Source organism: Pristiophorus japonicus, chromosome 24 (genome assembly GCF_044704955.1).
Source record: "Pristiophorus japonicus isolate sPriJap1 chromosome 24, sPriJap1.hap1, whole genome shotgun sequence".
Taxonomy (NCBI): Eukaryota; Metazoa; Chordata; class Chondrichthyes; family Pristiophoridae; genus Pristiophorus; species Pristiophorus japonicus.
In genome coordinates this window covers 19735336-19763223 of record NC_092000.1, presented here as the reverse complement: position 1 = coordinate 19763223, position 27888 = coordinate 19735336, and the positions used below count along the sequence as shown (strand labels likewise).

The 27888-nt window shown below is 49.4% G+C and overlaps 1 protein-coding gene across 5 annotated transcripts in view; it reads left to right on the top strand.

Annotated features, from left to right (window-relative positions):
* The window catches only part of LOC139237979 (adhesion G protein-coupled receptor E2-like), a 121589-nt gene that overhangs the window by 43079 nt on the left and 50622 nt on the right, over positions 1–27888 (top strand). For all 5 annotated transcript variants that reach the window (XM_070867343.1, XM_070867342.1, XM_070867344.1 and 2 more), the window contains 5 exons: positions 9818–9964; positions 13120–13266; positions 18955–19104; positions 24485–24625; positions 25287–25354. In XM_070867343.1, coding sequence (XP_070723444.1) covers positions 9818–9964; positions 13120–13266; positions 18955–19104; positions 24485–24625; positions 25287–25354 — 653 coding nt within the window. The remainder of the gene's footprint in view (positions 1–9817; positions 9965–13119; positions 13267–18954; positions 19105–24484; positions 24626–25286; positions 25355–27888) is intronic.

The following is a 27888-nucleotide window of genomic DNA, read 5'->3' as shown; positions in this document are numbered from 1 at the left end:
TGAAGGTGAAAGGATAGGTTAGCAAACCAGATAATAAAGCATATGTGATCCATAAGAACATAAGAAATAGGAGCAGGAGTAGGCCAAACGGCCCCTTGAGCCTGCTCCGCCATTCAATAAGATCATGGCTGATCTGATCATCGAATCAGCTCCACTTCCCCGCCCGCTCCCCATAACCCCTTATCCGCTTATCGTTTAAGAAACTGTCTATTTCTGTCTTAAATTTATTCAATGTCCCGGCTTCCACAGCTCTCCGAGGCAGCGAATTCCACAGATTTACAACCCTCTGAGAGAAGAAATTTCTCCTCATCTCTGTTTTAAATGGGCGGCCCCTTATTCGAAGATCATGCCCTCTAGTTCTAGTCTCCTCCATCTGTGGAAACATTTTTTCTGCATCCACCTTGTCAAGCCCCCTCATAATCTTACACGTTTCAATAAGATCATCTCTCATTCTTCTGAATTCCAATGAGTAGAGGACCAGCCTACTCAACCTTTCCTCATAAGTCAACCCCCTCATCTCCGGAATCAACCTCGTGAACCTTCTCTGAACTGCCTGCAAAGCAAGTACATCCTTTCGTAACTACGGAAACCAAAACTGCACGCAGTATTCCAGGCGTGGCCTCACCAATACCTTGTATAACTGTAGCAAGACTTCCCTGCTTTTATACTCCATCCCCTTTGCAATAAAGGCCAAGATTCCATTTGCCTTCCTGATCACTCACTTGCTGTACCTGCATACTATCCTTTTGTGTTTCATGCACAAGTGCCCCCAGGTCCCGATGTACAGCGGCACTTTGCAATCTTTCTCCATTTAAATAATAACTTGCTCTTGGGCTTTATAAATAGAGACAAAGGGGGGGGGGAAATGTGTCATTCCCGTTCGGGAGCAGTAACAGCCGGGAGGCGGGGACATCCTGCGCCAGGCGCGGTAGTCACACACCGCTCGAGAAATACCGCGCTCCACTTCCTTTCTGGAGCGGATGTGCGGGGGACGGGTCGAGAGTGCTTGCCGCAGAGCAGAGGCTCTCCTCTTCATTAAAGGGGAGGGGCCCAAGCTGGAAAACTCTGCAGGTAAGAAGCGAGCCTCCATGGACCACCGGGGAGAGGGGTTGCCGTGCCAACAGCCTGCCACTCCAGCAGGGTGCCGGGCTGAACGATCGCGGCACGGGGACGGGGAAGGGAGCGCTCCCCAATTTTCGTTGAGGGGGCGCTGCGCGCGGGTTGCTACGGATTACCGCCGCCGCTGAACCCGCCGTGGAATTAATCGGGAGTCATTAGTGGCGCCGCACCCGGGCGAAAAGTCGTTTGCGCCCCATTCTGGGCGCCACATTTCAGGAAGCACGTGAACGCTTTGGGGAGGGTGCAGAGGAGATTCGCTAGAATGCTTCCAGGGGATGAGGGACTTCAGTTAGGTGGATAGACTGGAGAAGCTGGGGTTGTTCTCCTTGGAGCAGAGAAGGCTAAGAGAAGATTTGATTGAGGTGTTCAAAATCATGAAGTGTTTAGATCGAGTCACTGCCTTACCTAAACACATATGCACACAACACAAAGTAACAAAACAGGAAGGGGAAATATATACACCGCCACCCGTCCCCGGGTGGCCAGGCTACATCCTGTCACTGTACAGGCGTCGTCGACCACTCGGCTGACCGTACCCTGGGGACCAGGATGTCCTCCGCTGAGGGGCTCGTATTGTCCCCCTTAATGAGTCTTGTGCTGCCCTCCAAGGCCCTCCCGGGCCCCGGATAATTGGTGGGAGACCCTTGCTCGCGCAACAGAGCACCCTCCCTGTTGTCTTTCGCCTTATCAGTCTGGGGTGGGGAGCTAAGTAAACAGGGGACCACGGCGCCCTGGGCTGTGGCACTCTGTCACTCCTCCTTACTGTCGGTGCAGAGTCCCACGTTATGGGCTGCAATGCTATCTCCTCCACCTCTTGGGCTAGCCCCAGCTGATCCACCATGGGAGGTTCAGCTTCCCCTTGGACCTTGCTAATGGTAGAGCCTTTCTCCCTACTTCTGTTAGTGGGCTGGGAACCTCTACCCAGTGGTGGGATAGCCTTACTGGAGCAGCGAACCAGCCCTGGCTGCAGAGCTTCGGGGCCCGCTGCCTCCTCCGGAGTCTCCAAATCCACCGGGGCCTGTTCTTCCCCCAGTGCCTGATTCCCTTCCCTTGCTCGTCCCCTCTGTTTTTTACCTCTTTTGGGGTCAAACAATTTACACTGATTAATGTGATACCACTTCACCCGGCGAGGCAATTGAACCGCATAGACCATAGGGCCAGCCTTGTCGACTATGCTGTATGGTCCCATATACAGTGGTTCAAATACCCCGACCCGGGCGAAGCTTCTCACCATCACCTGGTCGCCCACCTCCCAATCATGGTGACTGCGGGGTTCCAGCAGCAGCCGATTGGCACGGTGCTGTTTACCCATGTTGTTGGCCGCCTGCCAGTGAATCTGGTGAAGCTGTTCAAACACATTCCTGACAAAGCGGTCCCGATTCACCTCTCGAAGCTGCCCTTCGGTGAGAACCGGCGCCAACACATGCACTGGGGTTCTCATGATCCGGCCAGTCATCAGCTCATGGGGTGAGTACCCTGTGCTCTTTGACTGACTGGCCCGGATTCCCATGAGGACCAACGGTAAAACCTCCACCCACTTGTTCGGTGAGTCTCCCGTCTCCTTGCGCAGCCTTTCCTTTAGGGTCCGGTTCAGGCGTTCTACGGGGCCTGAGGACTGAGGGTTGTAGGCGACATGCCATTTGGCTCTTATCCCTAGCACCTTTAGGGTGGCCTGCATCACCTGGCCGGTGAAGTGGCTTCCCCGGTCAGACGCCACGATTTGAGGTAGACCCCACCGAGAGAACACCTCCCTCACCAGGATTTTGCAGTCCCCACCGCGGTAGCTGTTCAGCAAGGGAAGGCTTCCACCCACTTGGAAAACACATCCACCAGGACGAGGCAGTATTTATAACCACCCTGGGCGGCCGGTAGGGGTCCGATGTAGTTGATCTGGATCGACTGCCATGGTCCTCTACCCGCCTGACGTGTCCCATAGACACCTTCCTTTTCTGAGGGTCTGGGTTGTTTGCAGTGCAAACCAGACAGCCCGCACAGAAGTTGCAGACGTCTTCCCGGAGGCCTGGCCACCACCCAGCCTTTTCTACCCATTGCCAGGTAGATTCCGGCCCAGGGTGTCCCACACCTGGACCCTCATGGACCAGCTGAAGGAATTCCCTCCAGTGTTGTGGCGGCACTACCCATTTGTCCTCTTTAAACAACATGCCTTCCCGCACAGCAATATCTACAGCACTGTATGGGCCCTCCGCCTTTTCCCCCTTTTTATAGCAGCCAAGGCAGCCTTCAGGACCGGATCCTGCATCTGGACTACTTTAAGGTCCGGGGCCGCAGCCGCCCCTACGCTCCCTTGTGTCCCTGGCTTGCTTCTTGCTGCTGCTATCCTGCCTGCCTCGTATGGGTCCCATGGGCAACCTGTGCAAGCACCTTCCCTTGCCAGAGGTCTGTCTGCTGGTTACCTTCCCCCCGTGGCTCAGTTTTGGAGTGGGCCTTTACCTTATGGATATATACATCCCCGGTTTCTCCCACTGCAGCCACGATCTTTTCTAGCAGGGGTTTGGTCACAAGGGGCTTCCCATCCGCAGAGGTGTACCCCCGGCGTGACCAAATCGCCAGATACTCTGTACACGAATTGCAAGTGAACATGCTGTCCGAGCAAATCGTGAATGGGGTAGGGAATTCCTCGGGGTGTGTGACCACATACATCACCGCCTGTGGGGTGTATCCCTGCCCGAAATCCAAAGTTGATGTCCCATACCTCCTCCACAGAGCATCGATGCGGCTGCCCTGGATAGATTAAATTTGCTGCGAGCCTGGGCTCAGAGGCCCTTGACCTTTAAAGTCATTTGGGAGAGGAGGAGGGTCCAGCGAGTGATTCTAGCACTGCTCACTGTCCCGTCCTTAATCCTCCCGTCCAACAGCATCTGTGTCGGGGTATGATGGGTGAGGAGTGTAATGGGGGATACTCCGGTAAAGATCTGAGCTCTCTTTACTGCCCAGTGAGTGGCAAGCAAGTGCCTCTCACAATTGGAGTATCCCTTTTCTACCTCCGTGAGGACCCTGGAGGAGTACACCACTGGTCTCAGCTGACCGTTTCACTCCTGGAGCAACACTGCACTTAAGCTGTCGCCACTGGCTGCCACCTTCAGGAAGAATTCCTCCCCCCCACCAATTGCCCCTCGGGCTGGTGCTACCTGCAGGTCTCTCTTAAGACGGACAAATGCTGCCTCACAGCCCTTGTCCCATTCCCACTCGACCCCCTTATGTAGGAGTCTGAGCAGAGGGGCGGCAGTGGCTGCATAGTCCTCGATGAAGTCCCTACAGTAGCCAGCGATTCCCAGGAAAGACCTTACCCCCGACACATCCCTAGGGACAGGGAGTCCCTGCATTGCCTTTCTTCTAGCCTCATCAATAGCCCTTTCTCCTGCCCTTATCGTCAGGCCCAGGAATTATACCTCTCCTAGACCTATCTAGGCTTTCTTGGGGTTAACTTTAAAACCCTCTTCCTTCAGTAAGACCAACAGTTCGGCCAGCAGTGGACCGTGTTCCTCACTGCTGTCTGTGAACAACAACAGGTCGTCCACATACTGGACCAGCTGGTGTAGTTGGCTGAAGCCTTTTAAGCAGTTCGCCATGCATTGGTGAAAGATGCTGGGACTATTATGAAAGCCCTGTGGGAGGCAGCTCCATGTATGCTGCTGTTCCCGGAAGGTGAAGGCAAACTTGTACTAGTCTTCCCTCCGTACAGGGATAAACCAGAACCCGTTAGATATGTCCAACACTGTGAACGTGGTTGCGGATGCAGGGATTTCCCCTATCAGATCCGCAACCGCCGCTACTGTGGGGGCACAAGCTGGGATGTTTTTATTGAGCACCCTATAATCCACCGTAGCCCTCCAAGAATTGTCTGGTTTCCTAACCGGCCAAAGCGGGGAGTTGACATGGGTGGCTATGGGTCTCAAAACACGCTGCTCGACAAGCGAGCTTAAAGCTGTCTCCAAGTCTGCTTCTGCCTCGCGGGGAAAGCCATACTGCTTTTGCGGGCGGGACATGGGATCCCCATCTATTCTAACCTCCACTCCTGTGACTCTCCCACAATCGTGTTTATGGGTGGCAAATGCTGTAAGATTTGCTTGCACATCGGCCTGGTACTCGGCCGGGGTGTTACTGACCAGAACCTCCAGGTCGTAACCCACTTTTGGCTTCATTGTACACAGAGTGCCTTTTCCCTGTTTCTTATCAATAACCATGACTTCTCCCTCTGCTCCCGTGCCCACTGTGCCCCATAGACAGTGATTCCTCAAGTCTACTAGGATCTGGTGAGCGATGATGAAATCAGCCCCCAAGATCCCTTTTCCCACCTGCTCCCAGTTCATCAGGATGCACTTCCATTGTGTTTGGAGTGCTCCTAAACGAACTGCGAGCGGAACTGAGAAAAACCCAGCCTTCTCATTACCTGTGAACCCAACTAGTTGATACGGCACCCCGTTTGATAGAGGTGAGGTTGTGGGGTCCTCCGAATGGACTATCATGCTAGAAGCACCAGTGTCCAAAAGGTAAGTACCCAATGCACCCTCAACCTCCATCTTGACCCAGGGTCGTCCCCAGGGGTCGTATTCTAGTGAGCACAGGTATGCAGGCTGGGTCTGGGCTAGTCACGGCCTCTGTACTGGCAGGGTTGCTGGTGCTTCCCTGCCTGTTGCTGTGGCTACCTTCCCAGTCTCCTCCAGTGCTGTCCTCACTCCAGCTACTATCTCGTCAAGGGATGGTGAGGAGCTCCCTCCACTTCCCCCACTCTGGGCGGCTCCTGAAAGACTTCTCCCCCCATATCTCTTTACTGGACTCCTGCAATCCCTTTTAAAATGCCCAGCTTTCCCGCACCCGTAGCACACTCCCTCCTTATCAGACGAGCGGCCACCCTCCTGGTGCCATTCCCTTTTGGGAACCCGACCTTTGGAGGTTTTCTCCTCCTCCCCTCCTCCATTCCGTTGGACCAGTGCCAGTTGCCTGACCACTGCTTCCTCGGTGAGGTTGGGGTCCCGGGAAGCGAACCACAGTTCTGCCCTGGCCTCGAGCCGGGGCAAGCAGTTTGCCACCAGCATCCTCAGCCAGCGGCCGGTCTGTACCATGGAAAGATTCGCCCGGTCGAGGAGCTCCCCACAGGCTGCATGGTATACCACCCACAGCCTGTCCGCAAACGCCTGCGGGGTTTCCCCTGTGACCCGTTCGAGAGGACTGCCGTCATCGAAGCCCATAGCCTCAAGGACGGCCCTCTGGACCTCAGTAAATGTACGCTGCCCCCTCTGGCATTCTGCCGATAGGGCCTGGTACAATTTGCTGTCCAGAGAGAAGAGCAGCAGCTTGGCTGTCTCTTCCTCATCGCACCCATTAATTTCCCCTGCCTGCATCACCTCCATGAAGTGGATAGACGGGTCCCCGCTGCAAATGAGTTTGTCCAAATGGGCCACCATGGCCCTGAGTGATTGAACTCCATGAGGAATAATAAAGTCGCTCTCTAGCGCTCCCTGACCTTGGCCACCTCTCTGTGGAGGACCGTACTTGCGCTGCCTGACCGGGCACATCCGCCCTGGTTCAGGATCTTTCTGCGCTGGTCCCTCTACATCCGGCTGTCCCACTATACCCGGTGCAGCAGACAGTGCCTGGTCGCCTGATCCAGCCCTTAACTGAACCTCGGCTGGAGCCTTACATCCCTGCTGCCAAGCGGGACATTGGTCCTGCCCCCAGCCCTGGGTATGCTACTACTTGCGCGCCCCGCTCCTCCTGGTACCTCACCGGACAAACCACCGGTGCCTCAGGAGGTGGTCTGGCGTCTCTTGCCTTTGGATTCTCCTCTACTCCCCAATACTCTCCTTTGTCCCCTGTGGACCCTCCAGGTCCTCTCAGGGCGACCATCCCCTTTGCCTGGGATAGAGCGTGGGTGAGAGTTTTCATCCTCTCCTGGCAGGGACCGTGATCTGCAACTCACTGCTACTGGTCACTTTATAGGCTGCCTGTACATCTTTTAATTTATTCTCTAGTTCCCAAATTTTCTGGGTGTACTGTGAGTTCTGTTCCCGGAGGGACCCCTCACTACCCTTGGCCTCAGTGACCTGACACTGAAGATAGTCCCGGCTATTTCGGAAGGTCTCCTCCAACTGCCGGTTCCCTTGCTGCTCCTCAGCTAATTCGGCCAGCAGGTTGTCCCCAACCGCAGCCCGGATAGCAGAGAGCTCCTCTGATTTCTGAAGACTCTGTTCCAAGTCCTTCACCCGCTGGTCGAGCTTTCGGACTTGGCGGGTGAGGCAGATAAGCCAGATGGCCTTTTCCACCCTGTGGTTGTGGTTCTTCCCTGCTGTCCACTGAGCAGCAGCATCCACTGGGCGCTCTGCCCGAGTGAGGGCTTGCACCCAAGGTTTGGTGAGGTTCACCTTGCCAAAAATGTATGAGGAAATTCTCTCCTCCATTTTAGTTTCCTCTCTTATCACCTCATCTGTTATATTAACACCTCCTGTTTGCTTATGTCCTGCCGCGGTCACCATGTTCTGTAAGGGGTTCTCGAGGAGTGTTGTTGTGTCTTGGGTGTCTCTCTCTGAGCTTCTGTCCTCACAGCTTATGCCTGGCCTGTGAGGCACCCTGAGTGCTGCAAGAGCACCTCTGGAGAGACTGTGTCCACAGCTTATGAAGGGGGTTTTGAGACTGTTGCATCACCACAGCTTATGCCTAGCCTGTGAGGCACCTGTGAGTGTCAAACACTCCTAACCCCTTCTTCCCTAGCCTGTGACACACAGTTGAGCGTTTTCGAGGCGCTCCCAGCTTCCCTTACACTGTTCTGACATAAGACTCAGGATCAGGAGATGTATTACAATAGAACTGTGACAAGGTGATTCCAAGAGGAACTTTAGGCTTCCAATTTATTTGACAAGGTGTATCTCAACAAACAGCAATACACCAACAAAACAATCCCCCTAAATCCCACTAAACGTACACAGCGAAAAACTTTACACAAGTTTAGCAGTACAATGCCCAACCTCCCACCTTTCCTGGCCTAACTGAGTTGGGAGTTCCGGGGACCAGAGGTTATACTCACGACTGGTGGTTTGTTTCTTCTATCTTCGGTGTCTTCGGACACTGGTTTTCCTTCAGTGTCGTGAGGCTTGCTGGTTGTTGGATCACAAGAGCAGGGAACCACACACAATGCGTCAGAAACCCCTTTTTATAGCCAGATTATCCAGTCCGCCTCTCCTGCTGAAATCGATCCTTCCCATTGGTGGGCTTCGTGATTTAAAAAATGCAGCAGTTTTAGATTATTGCGGGGTTTTTTTCCACTGATGTTAACCTACTCAAGGTTTGAGTGGGTGTTGATTGTGTTGGCCTCCTGTAGCCATTGTGTAGGCCCTTGGTTTGTTTTGGGTTCCCTAGTTTTCTGAAGATCTGCATAATTTCCCTCCATAGTGAAAACATGGGGAAGACAATAGCCCGATAATGGCGATGAGTCAGTCCCACAGTTTTCGAGCAAGTGCTCTCCCATTGGCTTGAAAGCCCCATGCTTCGGGCTGACTCTGTCCCACCATTGGCCCTCCGGTGTCCTCCCCCGTCCAATCACTGCTCTGCCAAGGTCAAACCATCTTGGTTTCAATGCACATCTCAGCGCAGACAGATCCCACAGCCCTTTTTCTTCTGGGTAAAATGAGGGGGTTTTCGACCTCCCCTACACAGTCAACTACGCTATCCTCTCATCTATTGTCCCTGTCCTCAATGACTTGGAACACCTCCTGTTCCTCAGCTCACCAATTTCAGAATCCCCGTCCTCATCTACACAAACCTCTCTATAGCTCCATTCCTTCCTATCGCTATCCGACACCAGTCCTGTGTTTCTGCTTTTCCATTCCTAGTCTACTATACTTTCGCACCTCCCTCCAGCTCCACTGTCAATAAAAGAGTCTTCACCCATCTTGCCCCACGCTCTGGGACACTGTCCCTAACCCTTGCTACATCTCTTCCCTACCTTCAAAAGCCTTTTTGAACCATGTCCTCCACCCTCTCCTATCTTAACAGTGAAATATCACGCTGTGAGAACGTTACATTCAGGTTAACACGACAAGTTACATTTATTTACAAGGAAATTAAATGGAAGCAACATCTAAAGATTTGTGGTGTGAGATTTTTAACTACAGATTTTCATATCATCATCATAGGCAGTCCCTGGGAATCGAGGAAGACTTGCTTCCACTCTCAGAATGAGTCCTTAGGTGGCTGAACAGTCCAATACGAGAGCCACAGTCGCTGTCACAGGTGGGACAGATAGTCGTTGAGGGAAAGGGAGGGTGGGACTGGTTTGTCGCACGCTCTTTCAGCTGCGTGCGCTATTATCTGAATGCTCTCGCCGATGAGACTCGAGGTGCTCAGCGCCCTCCCGGATGCACTTCCTCCACTTAGGGCAGTCTTTGGCCAGGGACTCCCAGGTGTTGGTGGGGATGTTGCACTTTATCAGAGAGGTTTTGAGGGTGAAATCCTTTGGCCTTCATGCACAGGTTTGCTATTTGCTATTTTGCTCATTTTAATTGTTAATCTCAGAATTGTTTTATGTGTCTTTGCCCATCAGCAAATTAAGATGACTCAAACTCATTTCATGAAAGACCTTTATTTCTCGCACACAGAGGCAATTATTTGCGAGCATGAGCTAGATTTGGAACCCAGATCCAAAAGGTGAGAGGCCATGCTTATCACACTTCTTATGTTGCAGATGAGGACGAGTGTCTTTCCAACCCATGTGGGCTCAATGCAATCTGCCACAACACAGAAGGGAGTTTTGACTGTACTTGTGGTAAAGGGTTTTACTCAGATTCTGGAGATCACCAATTCGCTGGTGTCAACGAGTCCTACTGTAGAGGTGAGTAAAAAGATAGCCATTATCCTGAAGCAATATTTTTGTCTGTAGTGCATTCTTCATTGCCCAGTCCTTGCTCTAGCTCTGGTCTCACAATAGGTTTCTCCTTTATCATGGCAAATGGAATGTTGGCCTTTATTGCAAGGGGGATGGAGTATAAAAGTAGGGAAGTCCTGCTACAATTGTACGTTGGTGAGGCCACACCTGGAGTACTGCGTACAGTTTTGGTCTCCTTATTTAAGGAGGGAGATATTTGCATTGGAGGCAGTTTAGGGAAGGTTCACGAGGTAGATTCATAGAAACATAGAAAATAGGTGCAGGAGTAGGCCATTTGGCCCTTCGAGCCTGCACCACCATTCAATAAGATCATGGCTGATCATTCCCTCAGTACCCCTTTCCTGCTTTCTCTCCATACCCCTTGATCCCCTTAGCCGTAAGGGCCATATCTAACTCCCTCTTGAATATATCCAATGAACTGGCATCAACAACTCTCTGCGGCAGGGAATTCCACAGGTTAACAACTCTCTGAGTGAAGAAGTTTCTCCTCATCTCAGTCCTAGATGGCCTACCCCTTATCCTAAGACTATGTCCCCTGGTTCTGGACTTCTCCAACATCAGGAACATTCTTCCCGCATCTAACCCGTCCAGTCCCGTCAGAATCTTATATGTTTCTATGAGATCCCCTCTCATCCTTCTAAACTCCAGTGAATAAAGGCCCAGTTGATCCAGTCTCTCCTCATATGTCAGTCCAGCCATCCCGGGAATCAGTCTGGTGAACCTTCGCTGCACTCCCTCAATAGCAAGAACGTCCTTCCTCAGATTAGGAGACCAAAAGTGAACACAATATTCCAGGTGAGGCCTCACTAAGGCCCTTTACAACTGCAGTAAGACCTCCCTGCTCCTGTATTCAAATCCCTAGCTATGAAGGCCAACATACCATTTGCCTTCTTCACCGCCTGCTGTACCTGCATGTCCACTTTCAGTGACTGATGAACCATGACCCCCAGGTCTCGTTACACCTCCCCTTTTCCTAATCTGACGCCATTCAGATAATATTCTGCCTTCGTGTTTTTGCCCCCAAAGTGGATAACCTCACATTTATCCACATTATACTGCATCTGCCTTGTATTTGCCCACTCGCCTAACCTGTCCAAGTCACCCTGGAGCCTCTTAGCATCCTCCTCACAGCTCACACCGCCACCCAGTTTAGTGTCATCTGCAAACTTGGAGATATTACACTCAATTCTATCATCTAAATCATTAATATGTATTGGAAAGAGCTGGGGTCCCACCACTGAGCCCTGCGACACTCCACTAGTCACTGCCTGCCATTCTGAAAAGGACCCGTTTATCTCGACTCTCTGCTTCCTGTCTGCCAACCAGTTCTCTATCCACGTCAATACATTACCCCCAATACCATGTGCTTTGATTTTGCACAGCAATCTCTTGTGTGGGACCTTGTCAAAATCCTTTTGAAAGTCCAAATACACCATATCCACTGGTTCTCCCTTGTCCACTCTGCTAGTTACATCCTCAAAAAATTCCAGAAGATTTATCAAGCATGATTTCCCTTTCATGCTGATTTGGTCTGATCCTGTCACTGCTTTCCAAATGCGCTGTAATTTCATCCTTAATGATTGATTCCAACATTTTCCCCACTACTGATGTCAGGCTAACCGGTCTATCATTACCCGTTTTCTCTCTCCCTCGTTTTTTAAAAAATGCTGTTACATTAGCTACCCTCCAGTCCATAGGAATTGATCCAGAGTCGATAGACTGTTGGAAAATGATCATCAAAGTATCCACTATTTCTAGGGCCACTTCCTTAAGTACTCTGGGATGTAGACTATCAGGCCCTGGGGATTTATCGGGCTTCAATCCCATCAATTTCCCTGACACAATTTTCCGCCAAATAAGGATATCCTTCAGTTCCTCCTTCTCACTAGACTCTCGGTCCCCTAGTACATCCGGAAGGTTATTTGTGTCTTCCTTTGTGAAGATAGAACCAAAGTACGTGTTCAATTGGTCTGCCATTTCTTTGTTCCCCATTATAAATTCACCCAAATCCGACTGCAAGGGACCTACGTTTGTCTTCACTAATCTTTTTCCCTTCACATATCTATAGAAACTTTTGCAGTCAGTTTTTATGTTTCCGGCACGCTTCCTCTCACACTCTATTTTTCCCCTCTTAATTAAACCCTTTGTCCTCCTCTGCTGAATTCTAAATTTCTCCCAGTCCTCCGGTTTGCTGCTTTTTCTGGCTAATTTGTATGTCTCTTCCTTGGATTTAACACTATCCTTAATTTCCCTTGTTAGCCACGGTTGAGCCACCTTCCCCGTTTTATTTTTACTCATGACAGGGATGTACAATTCCTGAGACAAAGGGATTGTCTTATGAGGAAAGGTTGAGCAGGTTGGGCCTGTACTTCTTAGAGTTTAAAAGAATGAGAGGTGATCTTATAAGATAGTGAGGGGGCTTGACAGGGTAGGTGCAGAGAGAATGTTTCCCCTCGTGGGGAATCTAGAACTAAGGGGCATAGTTTCAGAATAAGGGGTCGCCCATTTAAGACGGAGATGAGGAGGAATTTCTTCTCTCAGAGGGTGGTGAATCTTTGGAACTCTCTGCCCCAGAGAGTTGTGGAGGCTGCGTCATTGAATATATTTAAGGTGGAGATAGACAAATTTCTGAACGATAAGGGAGTCAAGGGTTATGGGGAGTGGGTGGGGAAATGGAGTTGAGGCCAAGATCAGATCATTGAATGGCGGAGCAGGCACGAGAGGCCAAATGGCCGACTCCTGCTCCTATTTCTTATGTTCTTCTGAGCACAAGTTGGTGCGCCCACTTGGGAGATTGTCAAGCATTTAGGGAAGCTTGAGTTGAGTAGGTGAAGTGGACACAATTGAAGGGACTTCTCAAGATGGGTTTGGATGCAGAAGGCCTTCATCTTTCAGCATATCAACGCTACCTCTTGCAGTCCGACCTGAAAGTATTATTCACTCCATTAAATGTGTTGTGCATTCCATGATAGCCCCTATTGGGTGTTCTTTTTCATGTTGTCCTCAAGTTGGCAGCGACAGGATTTACTGAAGGAAAACGTGTTGAGACTCGTGTTAAACGCACTGCACCCGCCCTGTTTATCACTCTTCTTACGTTGCAGATGAGGACGAGTGTCTCTCCAACCCATGTGGGCCCAATGCAATCTGCCACAACACTGAAGGAAGTTTTCACTGTACTTGTGCTAAAGGGTTTTACTCAGATTCCGGAGATCACAAATTCGCTGGCCTCGCCGAGTCCTACTGTAGAGGTGAGTAAAATTACAGCCAATTATTCTGAAGCAATGGCCTAGAAATTGCAGTTGGAGGCTTCCCGCGGGCAGATGCCCCCAATCAGAAAAATGTCTATGAATTTACCTGACGCTCTGGGGGGTTTGGAGACTGGCGGTCCTGGGCCTTTACACGTAGGCCTGGGTAGAGGTCCACGTATCGCAGGGATGCAGGCGCTTCACTCACGTCCCTGAGATCACATGGGCCGGCCCAACCAATCAAAGGAGAGGGATCCCCATTCATACTTGTGGTGGGTTCCGTATGTACTGAATCACCACACTTTTGAATGGGGATACTGCGAAAAATACACAGAAACTGAAAATACATTCAAACAAAACATCACAAAATTAATCAAAATAGAATTGAATTAAGTATTTAAAATAAAATAATTTTTTGAAAAATAAATTTACATATCTTACAAAGAAACTTAACTTATTTCACAGCTTTTTACATGTTTACATTATTGGAAAAAAAGTATTTTTCTGTCCTTTAAAAGTCTTATGCTGATAAAAGGCGTAAGGTCTGCTTTTATCAGTGGTAAGAATTTCACTAGCATTCGCTGGGCAGGGGTTGGGCAAACAGCCCAACTTTCTGCCCGCAGAGGCCCGTTCCCTCTGGATGCGTGCGATCTGTCGAGAGGATTCTTGACAGATTATAAGTTCTGGGTTCAGGCGCGTGCGCTTCACATACCTAAACCCGGAACTTGCGGGGACCCCCATGGACGCATGCGCACCTCGTACGCAACCCCCAGGGCCGTGAATTCAGGGCCAATATTTTTGTCTGTAGTGCATTCTTCATTGCTCATTCCTTGCTCTAGCTCGGGGTCCCACAATAGGCTACAGTTTCCCCTTTATAGTCATCCCAGTCCTCAACAGACGCATCTGACCCACAAAACTCACCGCTCGCTGCCCAGTGAGCAACAGAGTAGATGTATACCATGCAATTATTTTGACGCCTTGATCAAAAAATTAGAAAGGGTATCTAGAATAAGCTATCAGTCGAGTTGAGTGTCTTTCAGCATTTTGAGGGAAAGTAGGGCCGAGGGTATGGGCTGCAGAAGTATATTGAGCACCAGTTCGTCAGCCTGCTTGGGAGGCTGTCAAGCATTAAGTGGACACAATGGGAGGGACTTCTCAAGATCGCGAGATAGGTTTACGAACATACGAACAAGCGTCACCATCATAGGCAGTCCCCCCGGAGTCGAGGATGACTTGCTTCCACACTAGAAATGAGTTCTAAGGTGACTGATGAGTCCAATGCGGGACCTTCTGTCTCTGTCACAGGTGGGGCAGATGGTGATTGGAGAGACGGGTGGGTGGGGGGCTTGGGTTGCCACACACTCCTTCCGCTGTTTGCGCTTGACTTTTGCTTGCTCTCGGCCAAGAGACTCGAGGAGTTCGGCGCCTCATGGCTGTTTCTCCTCCACTTTGGGAGGTCATGTGCCGGGGATTCCCAGGTGTCGGTGGAGATGGTTGCAATTTTATCAAGGAGACTTTGAGGCTGACCTTGAAGCGTTTCCTCTGCCCACCTGGAGCTCGCTTGCCGTGTCGGAGCTCCGAGTGGAGCGCTTGTTTTGGGAGTCTCGTGTCAGGCATGCAGACAATACCTTGTGTATCACAACATATACACTCCCACCGACCCAAAACCATGTGATCTCCTGGGAGAGGCAAAAAAACAGATAAATAACCCAAGCCAATTTGGGAAAAAAACATCTGGGAAATTCCTCTCTGACCTATCTTGGCAAATAAAACTAGTCCAGGAGATCACATGTGACATTTGCATGTAGAAGGCCATCATATTTCAGAATATCAACCTCACCTCTTGCAATCTGAAAGTATTAATTCAGGTTCACATCACTCCATTAAATGTATTGTGCATGCCATGATAGCCCTGCTGAAATGTTCGTTTTCAGGAGAGGTTATCATGTTGTCCTCAATTTGACAGCAACAGGATTTACTGAAGAAAAACTATACTACTTGTAATGTATTTGCTTCATTGGTTCTTTGCTTAAGAATTCATAGCAGCACATTGCTATTAAGAACTAGTTGGCTTATTAACAAAGGTTTAACAATCACACTACACATTACCAGTTCATCCACTAGGCTCGCAACTGCATACCTCATCGTGGATGACCTAGACCCAACTGGCTGGGGTTTTATTGAGTCTTGTGAACATCACGTGACTGGCTAAGTCACTCACAACTCAACAGCTCTACAACTATTTTAATGTAAAACTATAAATCAAATGCCTCCTTATTAAAGGGGCACTGGAACTGATAAATTAACAAATTAAACTTTGTGGACATTAAACAAATCAAATTAGAATTTGGTTCAACAGCTCTACAACTAGTTTAGCTGAAACAATAATCAAGTGCCCCCTGATTAAAGGGGGGGCACTAAAACTGACAAAATAAACCAATTAAACTTCGGACAGTAAACTTAAATCAAATTAAAATTTGGTTGCTGGAGGTGATGATGCACTCCTGTCCCTCTGGCGCCCACCTCTCGTGGAAGGCCACGAGCGTACCGGTGGACAACGCGTGCTCCATCTCCAGGGATAGCTGGCTCGGATGTAACCGTGGAAGAGAGGCAGGCAGTCGGGCTGAACGACCCCCTCGACCGCCCGCTGCCTGGACCGGCTGATGGCACACTTGGCCATGCCCAGGAGCAGTCCTACGAATGGCCTTCCGACCTGTCCGCTCCCCTCCGCTCAAGGTGCCCAAAGATCAGGAGCAAAGGACTGAAGTGCAACCAGAATTTGAGGAGCTGCCCCTTCAAATTCAACAGCTCTACAACTCTTTTAGGGAGTACAAAACAAACATTAGATCGAGTGCCCCCCGATCTGGGGGACACTCCAGACACTTATACCTGCCCTCTTTTTTTTTTTTACTTTTGTTTTTTGTGATTTTTTTTTTGGGCAATAAAATCATAAAGTTTACAAGTGCCCCCTATAAAAGGGGAGGGGGACACTAAAAACCCCAGCAATTAAAACAGATTAAACTTTAAATCATAAAATCAAATTAAAATTTGGTTGCCGGGCATGATGATGCACTCCAGTCCCTCCGGCGCCCACCTCTCGCGGAAGGCCATGAGCATACCAGTGGACACCGTGTGCTCCATCTCTAGGGACACCCTGGCCTGAATGTAGGCACGGAAGAGAGGCAGGCAGTCAGGCTGAACGACCCCCTCGACCGCCCGCTGCCTGGACCAGCTGATGGCACCCTTGGCCGTGCCCAGGAGCAGTCCTACGAGGAGGCCCTCGGACCTACCTGCTCCCCTCCGCACAGGGTGCCCAAAGATCAGGAGTGTGGGACTGAAGTGCAGCCAGAATTTCAGGAGCAGCCCCTTTAAATATTGGAACAGGGGCTGCAACCTTGCACATTCCATAAAACATGGAACATGGACACCTCCAGACCGCAGAAATTGCAGGCGGCCTGGGAGCCCGTGAACTGACTTAAAAATTTATTGCACGGGACTGCTCCGTGCACCACCCTCCAGGCCAAGTCCCCGATGAATAGTGGGAGGACTCCCGTGTAGAGTGCCCTCCATCGGGGACCCCCGCCTCCTCCGGACGGCAAGATGGTACGCCATGGCGTGTCCGGACAGCAGACGAGGATGGCAAAGTTGAGAATGTGCAGGAGCAGCCCGTACAGGAAACCCCTCCGCACGGAACTGAAAGGCACGGAGGGGATTTCCGCGAGGCGGCTCAAGTTGTGAGGCGCCGGCTCCCGAGGGAGGTTCCGGGGTTTGGCGCCGATGAGGAATTCCGTCCGGACGGGGGTCAGTTCGGAAGGGATCTCCCCACGTGCTTAAGCCTCCTCGATGCACCTAACGGAGTCAGGGCCCAGAGCTGTTTTTAGCGACTCGATGGCATCGGCTGCGCGGCGGACGTCGGCCGAATTTAGGCGCCGCGCCAGCGTGTCTGGCGCCATCCAGCCCGCACCTCCGCCATCGAGCAGGTCCCTGACCCTGGTCACCTCACCAGCCACAGCTCTCTTGTCTGACTGCCACCTAAAACCTCGGTCGTGGAGGTACGGATTCCCGAGCATCGGCTCCTGCAGGACACCCGCCAACTCCAGCTGGTGGAGAGCTGCGCTTGGTGGAGACGTTGTTCCAGACCCTGGTGAGTTCCTTGTAAAATACAGGCAGCTCCTGGACGGCGGTCCTGACACCCCCCAAGCTCACAAACAGGAGCTGCGTGTCGTAGTTGAGGCCGTGCTGCTGGCGGAAGAAATACGTCGCCAGCGCACGCCACCTAGGAGGGAGCTCGACGTAAAGGTATCTCTGCAGGGTCTGAAGGCAGAAAGTCGCTAGCTGGGCGCTGATGCACACCAACGACTGACCGCCCTCCCTAAGCGGGAGACTCAAGACCGCAGCAGAGACCCAGTGCTTCCTGTTGTTCCAGAAGAAGTCCACCAGCTTCTTCTGTATCTTGGTGATAAACACAGGGGAGGGGTCAAAGTGACCAGCCGGTACCACAGCATAGCGGCCACCAGCTGGTTTATGACGAGCGCTCGATCCCTGTAGAACAGCACTCGGAGCAGTCCTGTCCAGCGCCCTAGGCGAGCGCCGACCTTGGCCTCCAGCTCCTGCCAATTCGCCGGCCAGGCTTTCTCGTCGGGGCTAAGGTAGACTCCCAGATAGAGGAGATGGGTCGTGCTCCAGGCAAAAGGCCTGAGCTCCTCCGGCAGGGAGTCCACCCGCCACTGACCCACCAGGAGTCCGGAACATTTCTCCCAGTTGATCCTGGCGGAGGATGCGGCTGAGTAAATCTCTTGGCACTCGCGCATCCTCCGCAGGTCAACGGGATCCTCTACCGTGAGGAACACGTCATCGGCGTAAGCCGAGAGGACGACCTCCACGCCCGGCCCTTGCAGAGCCAGTCCCGTCAACCTCGTCCGCAGGAGGCGCAGGAAAGGCTCCACGCAAATGGCATATAACTGGCCGGACATGGGGCATCCCTGGCGCACCCCTCTCCCAAAGCGAAGGGGCACCATCAAGGACCCGTTAACCCGTTAATCAGACACTCCGCGGCGGCGTACAAACGTCGGATCCGGGCGACGAAATGCGTCCCGAACCCGACAGCGCGCATCAACAGCTCTACAAACCTGTGAACATTCGCGCAGGTGCATACATTACACTACGCATTTCCCCCCCTCAAAAAAGACCTCTCTGCTTTCTAGCTGAAAGGATCCAGATACTGAAAATGTGCCAAACCAAAAGGGAATGAGTAAGTTATAAAAAGCATTGGGGGTGGGGTGGGGTGTGGGGGGGGCAGGGAGCTTTCTGAGGCAACTGACATGATTTTTACCCAGAAATTGCACTGGTTCAATGAAAGGCCATTTGCTAATCCTCAAAGATTGCGAAAATTCACAGCTAACCCTGTGTACCACGCTAATCAAAACGGATAACTTCTACCAGACCGACAATGTAGCCCTACGCTTCCAGGAAGGCACAGGACCGCCATCGGTAGCTCTACTTCATTTTGTAAAGCTGCACAAAAGATCGGACGTAGTGCAGTGGACTGATTTCCAGCAACATGCCTGCTGTCCACTGGTGTCTCCCATTTGTGGCACGTTATACTCTCAGCCAGTCAATGGGCATCGTAGCATTCAATGGCAAAAAACTGAAGGCTTTGAAATTATTTCATGTTTCTATATTTTCTTACAGACTATAATGAGTGTTACACGACTGCGACAATATGCGGCAGCAATGCAACCTGTCACAATACCGAGGGAAGTTTCTATTGTATCTGCAGCGAAGGCTTTGCACAATTATCTGGAGAAACATATTTTACCGGATACGGGAATCGATGTCGAGGTAAACAACAACTTGCATTTATATAGCGTCTTTAACGTAGTGAAACGTCCCTAGGCACTTCACAGGAGTGTTAAGAGACAAAAAAATTGGACACCGAGTCACATATGGAGAAATTAGGGCAGGTGACCAAAAGCTTGGTCAAAGCAGCATCTTAAAGGAGGAGAGAGACGGAGGGAGTTCCAGAGCTTGGGGCCTGGGCGACAGAATGGTTGAGCCATTATTGGGAATCTCATTGGACCCAGAACTTTGGTGGTGAACAATGTAACAGGGAGATTTTTTGAATCCTCAGTTTAATGATCACATGGAATCTTACTGCAGTTGTACAGGGCCTTGGTGAGGCCACACCTTGAATGATGTGTACAGTTTTGGCCTCCTAATCTGAGGAAGTACATTCTTGCTATTGAGGGAGTGCAGCGAAGGTTCACCAGACTGATTCCCGGGATGGTAGGACTGACATATGAAGAAAGACTGGATCGACTAGGTTTATATTCACTGGAATTTAGAAGAATGAGAGGGGACCTCATAGAAACATTTAAAATTCTGACGGGATTGGACAGGTTAGATGCAGGAAGGATGTTCCCGATGTTGGGGAAGTCCAGAACCAGGGGTCACAGTCTAAGGATAAGGGGTAAGCCATTTAGGATCGAGATGAAGAGAAACTTATTCACTCAGAGAATTGTGAACCTGTTGAATTCTCTACCACAGAAAGTTGTTGAGGCCAATTCGTTAGATATATTCAAAAGTGAGTTAGATGTGGCCCTTAAGGCTAAAGGGATCAGGGGGAATGGAGGGAAAGCAGGAATGGGGTACTGAAGTTGCATGATCAGTCATGATCATATTGAATGGTGATGCAGGCTCAAAGGGCCAAATGGCCTACTCCTGCACCTATTTTCTATGTTTCTATGTTACATCGAGTGCACAGCACAGAAACAGGCCATTGGGACCAACCGGCCCACGCTGGCGTTTATGCACCACACGAGCCTCCTCCCACCCCTTTTCATCTCACCCCATCAGCATCAGTTCTATTCCTTTCTCCATCATGTGTTTATCTAGCTGCCCCTTAAGTGCAACTGTGTCGTTTGCCTCAATCACTCCCTGTGGCAGCAAGTTCCACATTCTCACCACCCTCTGGGTAAAGACGATTCCCCTGAATTTCCGATTGGATTTATCAGTTACTATCCTACACATATATATAGATATGACCAATATTCCCTGTAAGCTGTGCAACTGCAGAGCCATACAGTGCTCCAGGGCACCTGCACATACAGGTTTTCTATACAAGTACCTGCGCATGCGGGTTTTCAATACAAGTACCTGCGCATGCGGGTGCTTAATACAAATATCTGCGCATGCGGGTTTTCAATACAAGTACCTGCGCATGCGGGTGCTCAATACAAATATCTGCGCATGCGGGTTTTCAATACAAGTACCTGCGCATGCGGGTGCTTAATACAAATATCTGCGCATGCGGATTTTCAATACAAATACCTGCGCATGCGGGTTTTCAATACAAATACCTGTGCTTGCGGGTGCTCAATACAAATATCTGTGCATGCGGGTTTTCAATACAAATACCTGCGCATGCGGGTTTTCAATACAACTACCTGCGCATGCGGGTGCTCAATACAAATACCTGCACATGCGGGTTTTCAATACAAATATCTGTGTATGCGGGTGCTCAATACAAATATCTGCACATGCGCAGTATTTAGAACGGCCAAAATAAATTACAGGGAACAAATATTTCTGACCAACGCTCCCTGTAAGCTGTGTGAGTGCGCGAGACCGCGCTGTAATCGGCAAGGTCCTGCGCAGGCCGCTCACAGTTCTGGTCACCACATCACAGGATGGATGTGATCGCACCAGAGCGGGTGCAGAGGAGATTTACGAGGACGTTGCCAGGACTGGAGAACTTTAGCTGTGAGCAAAGATTGGGATAGGCTGGGGTTTGTTTTCCTTGGAACAGAGGAGGCCGAGGGGATATTTAATTGTATAAAGTTATGAGGGGCCTACATAGAGCGGATCGGACGGACCTATTTCCCTTAGTAGGGGGGGTCAATAACCAGGGGGCACAGATTTAACGTAATTGGTAGGAGGTTTAGAGGGGATTTGAGGGGAAATTGTTTCACCTGGAGGATGGTGGGGGTCTGTAATTTTCTATGATTTCTATGATTCAAGCTTTTCAATTGTAAATATCGCACGTCTGCAGAATGTGAAGGGACCATGCATTGAAAGAAACAGGCCACACAGAACTTAGCACAGCTTAGAGGGACACTTGCTCTGGATTTGGACTCCCCCACAAGTGATGATTAATAAATTAACTTCACCTACCTTAGAATAGAATCCTATTTTTTATGTCCTTCTGTTCTTAAGCTCTTGACTGTAAACAGGAACTTCAACATAATCAGGGGCTCCCTGTGCATCGCCAAGCCACTGGCATCGAATCCCACAACGCTGGGCTCTAATCTTGAGGAAGGATTTCAAGCAGATATTTTCTTCATTAAAACTAATGATTTGAGAATTTTTTTCCCTCAAAGTTCACCTCAACATCCTCATCCTCATTTTCTTCCTTGTCGCCCAATGGGATTCACAGAGTACAAATAAAGAAGGAAAGACTTGCATTTGTATAGCGCCTTTCACAACCTCAGGGAATCCCAAAATACTTTACAGCCAACGAAGCACTTTTGCAGTGTAGTCACTGTTGTAATGTAGGGAACGCAGCAGCCATATTTGCGCACAGCAAGCTCCCACAAACAGCAACTGTGATAATGACCAGATAATCTGTTTTAGTGATGTTGGTTGAGGGATAAATATTGGCCCCAGGACACCGGGGATAACTCCACTTACAGGCCTCAATTTAACATCACGTGTAAACAGAGCCTTTGAAGTTGCAGCAGTGCCTCAGCTCTGAAGCGTCAGCTTTAGATAGTAGCTCAAGTCCCTAGAGCTGGACGTGAACCCACAGCCTTCTGACTCAGAGGCGAGAGTGCTACCCACTGAGACATGGTTGACACACGTCATGTGGCGAAATGATCACACCACATTCCGTCCCACAAACTCCCCTTGACAAGCAGAGTGCTTCAAATTATCGACAAGACACTTGCAGCATGCAAAACAAAGTTGCTGAAGTAGCTGGTGTCGGCGAAAGATCTCCTTTAAATGACTCCTGTTTGAAAAGACTGCTGAACCTCTCGACATCTGAGGCTTGGAGGTATCAGGAGGAGCAACATAACGTTACATCAACGGCAAAGAAAAGGAAAGGCATTTCTATAACACTTTTCACCACCCCCGGATGTCCCAAAGCACTTTACAGCCAATTACATACCTTTTGAAGTGCAGTCACTGTTGTAATGTAGAAAACGGAGCAGCCAATTTCCGCACAGCAAGCTCCCACAAACAACAATGAGATAATGACCAGATAATCTGTTTTTGTGATGTTGGTTGAGGGATAAATATTGGCTAGGACACCGGGGATCACTCCCCTGCTCTTCTTCGCTATTATTCCCTGGGATCCTTTATGTTCACCTGAGAGAGCAGATGGGGCCTCGGTTTAACATCTCCTGTGAAAGACTGCACCTCCGACAGCGCAGCACTCCCTCAGCACTGAAATGGAGCATCAGCCTAGATTTCTGTTCTCAAGTTTTTGGAGTGGTATTATGATAGCCCTGAAATTCAGGTTGGAGGCTTCTTTCGGACGAGCGCCTCCGACCGGGGAATTTTTCGGAAAGTACCTGGTGGTCCGGGAGGAGCGTGGGATTCCGGTGGGGAGGCCTTCTCTTCCCGCACTGTGGAGCGCACTCCCGTCCTCCAGGTTCCCGCGCAGACGGTGCAGTCACGTGTGACTGCTCAGCCAATCAGGTACGGTATTCCCAATTAATAGCAATGGGAACTCCGTATCTACCAGTTCTCATTGCTATTAATGAGGAAAAAGAAAAGAAACACACTAAACACCATAATAAAAAATAAAAAACACACCTCACATAATTAAAATTAATTGAAGTTAAAATTAATAAATGAATTATTATTTTTGCGATTTTTTAAAAAGTTTTGTAATTTGTGTTTAAAATAAACATACCTTAGTGGGCAGGGTTTTTAACATTAAAATGTGTTTTTTATATTTTATTTTTATATCTTTTTGTATCAAGCGCAAGAGTTTTCAGGACACGTGCTGGGCAAGATATGGGCACATACCGCAATCTTGCCCATGCGAATGTGCTGGTTGTGGGGATATGGAGGATCTGCCAAGCCAGAGCTTGACAGATCGGAAAAGCCGTTTTTTGACGCATGCGCATTGCACGCGGAAAACCAGCTTTTGCCATGCCTTCCCGGGTCCATACACACTCCGTACGGACCCGAAGAGGCCAGGATTTCTGCCCCATTATATTAGTAATGATCCTGCCTGATTATGATGGGAGCTTTCCCCTTAGCCCATCAGAAAATAGAATGGATCATGCAATGGAGAAAATTCAGGCCGAATTGAATTCCACTCAATTTATCGCATGCATTATGCCCTGACTGTGCCCATTTAGTCTGAAGTTGGCCCCGATGTCTATTTGAAGTGGTTTATCCGGGTATTTCACGCACATGTACACATATAGAAACGTGTGTGTGGGACTGCTTCCTTGTTCTTCTTCGCTTTGTTACTTGAAACAGCAGATTGCTCACATACTCAGTTGTAGCAATGCAGGAAACTTTATACTATCCGCAGCCAGGCAGAGAGAAATTAGATCGAGAGAAACTGTTTCCATTAGCGGGAGGCTCGAGAACCAGAGGACACAGATTTAAAGCGATTGTTAAAAGAACCAAAGGCGACATGAGGGAAAACGTTTTTACGTAGCAAGTAGTTATGATCTGGAATGTGCTGTTTGAAAGGGTGGAGGAGGCAGATTCAATCGTGGCTTTCAAAAGGGAGTTGGATAAGTCCCTGAATGAAAAGAAAATACAGGGCTACGGGGAAAGGGCGGGGGAGTGGGACTAGCTGAAGGGCTCTTGCAGAGAGCCGGCACGGGCTCGACGGGCCGAATGGCCTTCTTATGTGCTGTAACCATTCCGTGATTCTAACTTCACATTCCCATAAACACAAGTGACCAAGCTGATCCATCCCAGACCATTTCAGATATGGCTAACTGACTCTTGCACATTCTACTATTGTAGTTCCCTGTGAAGGCATTCTTGATATAAAATCCTCTCACAATTTCCAACCCATGCTCATCAGAAAGCTATTTTAACTATTAACTCACAGACTGCTCATAAAGCAGAGCGAGGTACTCGGGTAATACGGACTCTTGCTCCCACAGTGTGAGCATATACACACACACACTGTAATGGATGCCCATTGTTCATCGCATACAATATGATAATCTTCTGTTCTCTGTTACAGATATTGATGAATGTCGTTTGAACCAGTGTGGCCCTAATGCTAACTGTAGCAACACAGTGGGGAGTTATACCTGCACCTGTAAACCTGGCTTTATATCATCTTCTGGAGGCACCAGACTGAATCACAGTGGTACCTGTGTTGGTAAGACCTTTACATTTTATTCCATTTGTTTGTTCTTTCTGTCCTTGAGCTGTGAGATTGATGCGCCAGTGCAGTGCTGAGGGAATGCTGCACTGTCAGAGGTGCCATCTATCGGATGAGACGTTAAAACCTGCTCTCTCAGGTTGATGTAAAAATTCCTGGGGCACTATTTCGAAGAAGAACTGGGGAGTTCTGCCCCATGTCGTGGCCAACATTTATCCATCAACCATCACCACTAAAACAGATTATCTAGTCGCTATCACATTGAAAGAGCAGACTGGGTTTCATCTGAAAAACAGCACCTCTGACAGTGTAGCATCCCCTCAGTACTGCACTGAGAGTGCCAGCCTAGATTTTTGTGCTCAAGTACCTGGAGTGGGACTTGAACCCACAACCTTCTGACTCAGAGGCGAGAGTGCTGCCCACTGAGCCAAAAGGATGATTATAAAGAGAATCTTTTAATGCTGCTTTCTATAATGCGCTTGTTCAATGTCTTGAACAAAAATACTCGAGAGCTTGTTTCTTTCGAATGAACTTATTACATTTTCATGGATCCCTGATACTGTTATATATTTGTAGATTGCCTTTTTGATATTTTTGGATATGGGAAGAAAAATGATAACATTCTGTTGTGGTTCATTTTTTCCCTATTTCTCCCCAGAATTTGACTGCCCTTCTGCTGATTTTGCCAAATGTTCACCTGTAACCATGGAGACGGGATCAGTGCAGGTAGGTCATCTGCCTTTTTCTTTTAGCTTGACATTACTGGTGTCAGCTGTGGCTCAGTGGGTAGCACTCTTGTTTCTGGGTCAGAAGGTTGTGGGTTCAAGTCACATTCCAGGGACTTGAGCACATAAATTTAGGCTGGCACTCCCAGTGAGGTGCTGTCTTTTGGATGACATGTTGAACCAATGAACGAGAAGTGTTGTTGTTATTTGATGGACTGCATTTGTGTCCATTGCAAGAGAGTTTGCCCCTCTCAGTGGCCCAGGGGGTGAATGCACCACATTGTGTGACTGAGGCAAATTAATATTGTTTAATGTCTCATCTTTTGGATTTCAGTTCAAAATATATTGTTGCTCAAAAGTTGTGGGCCAAACCTCACTTGATTACTGCCCTCTCGGGTGGACGTTAAAGATCCCATAGTCTGATTGGGAAGAAGCACAAGGGAGTTCTCCCCGGTCCTGGTCCAATATTTATCCTTCAATTAACATCACTAAAACAGACAATCTGGTCATTATCACATTGCTGTTTGTGGGACCTTGCTGTGCGCAAATTGGCTGCTGAACTGTGGGAGCACCGTCACCTCACGGACTGCAGCGGCTCAAGAAGGCGGCTCACCACCACCTTCTCAAGAGGCAATTAGGGATGGGCAATCAATGCCGGCCTTGCCAGCGACGCCCACATCCAATAAATTAATAGAAAAATGTATGGTCTGTGGATTGAGTTGGGCTGAATGGCCTCATCTTGCTCTACACTCTCACAAGTAACACGTCATGAGCTGGTGTGAAGGAGCTGCCTGCTGTTCTTTGCCATGTAACTGAGGTACAAATGTCAAATGTGGTTTGAAGGAAATTAAACCCAAACCTGAGGCCTGAAACAGGTAATGCTGAGAGATAATAGGCCAGGTGAGCAGCAAGGCTTAAATGTCAGTCCTGATGATGTGGTTTGAGAGTGTGATTTTAACATTGGAACAAAGCAGAGGTGGCTGGTGTCACGGAAGAAATGAGTGTTACACGCGTCTGAACACTTAACGTGGGCTTCCTAAGTAGTCTGATTCTCACTCGTTGCTAAAACTAGTGTCTGTGCTTCTGATGTGTATATTTTTACAAAACGTTTAACAAGTGCTTGTGTTTAATCAAAAACTTGTTTTTATTCATTCCTGGGATGTGGGCATCGCTGGCGATGTCAGCATTTATTGCCCATCCCTAATTGCCCCTTGGAAAGGTGGTGGTGAGCTGCCTTCTTGAACCGTTTCAGTCTGTATGATGAAGGTGCTCTCACAGTGCTATACCTAGGGAGGTGTTATGTATTTATGCTTGGGGTCATCAGACACCAGGGGGCGCCACTGTCGGAGGTCATCAGGCTGTACGCGCCCGTGCGCGGTCACTGGTATATAAGCGCGGGTACCATGTCGCGCGGATTACTTTGGGCGCACATAAAGTTGGATCAGGTTTACAGGAACAAGTCTTTTGAGTCATTACATTCGTTACATTTGGTGACGAAGTAACTTAAGAACCTTCGCATGTACAATAGTCACTACTGAATTCTGGAGAGATTCGTGGATGGCGAGGATTGGGAGGATTTTATTGACCGCCTGGATCAGTATTTTGTGACCAACAAAATGGAGGGAGAGGTTGATGCAGTTCCGTGCAGGGCGGTTTTCCTCACCGTTTGTGGTCCAAAAATTTATGGCCTTATGAAGAATCTTCTCTCGCCTTTACGGAAAAAGAATACGGGGATTTGTGTGCTTTGGTACATGACCATCTTAAGCCAAAAGAGTGATCATCATCTCACGCTATCGCTTCTACATGCATGTTCGTGCTGAGGGCCAGGATGTGCCGGGGTTCGTCGCTGACCTGCGACCTCTTGCTGAGCCGTGTAAGTTTGGGAACGTGTTGGAAGACATGCTGCGAGATCTCTTTGTGATAGGCATCAACCAAGATGTGATTCTTCGGAAGTTATTGGCCGAAGAGAAGCTGGATTTGAGCAAGGCCATCGCGACTGCCCAGGCATGCATGACGACTGATGATAATTTGAGGCAGATACCATCGAAGAGTCGGAGCTCCACGGCAAGTACTGTAAACAAGATTGTGTCGTCGTCTGGCAGAGCTGCTTATGGCAGGGCCTACTCGAGCGCTTATGTGAAACCTGTAGCTGCTCAAAGTCCGCCAACTGGTATGAATCTGATTTCACCCTGTTGGCGTTGCGGGGGCAATAATCGGCCTCATCAGTGTCGGTTTAAACAGTACTCCTGTAATGGCTGTTCGAAAGTGGGGCATCTTCAGAGAATGTGCCCACAACTGAGCAAGCGTGCTGCCACTCATCACATTGCTGATGGTGACCAGTCCAGTGCTGGCCTGGATAAATAACCCGAGGAGGAAGTGTACGGTCTGTATTCGTTCTTGGAGCCAGCCGATTATTGTTAATGTGAAGCTGAATGGCGTGCCTGTATCAATGGAGCTGGACACGGGTGCGAGCCAGTCAATAATGAGCCAAAGGAAATTTGACAAACTGTGGGACACTGAGGCTGTGAAGCCTAA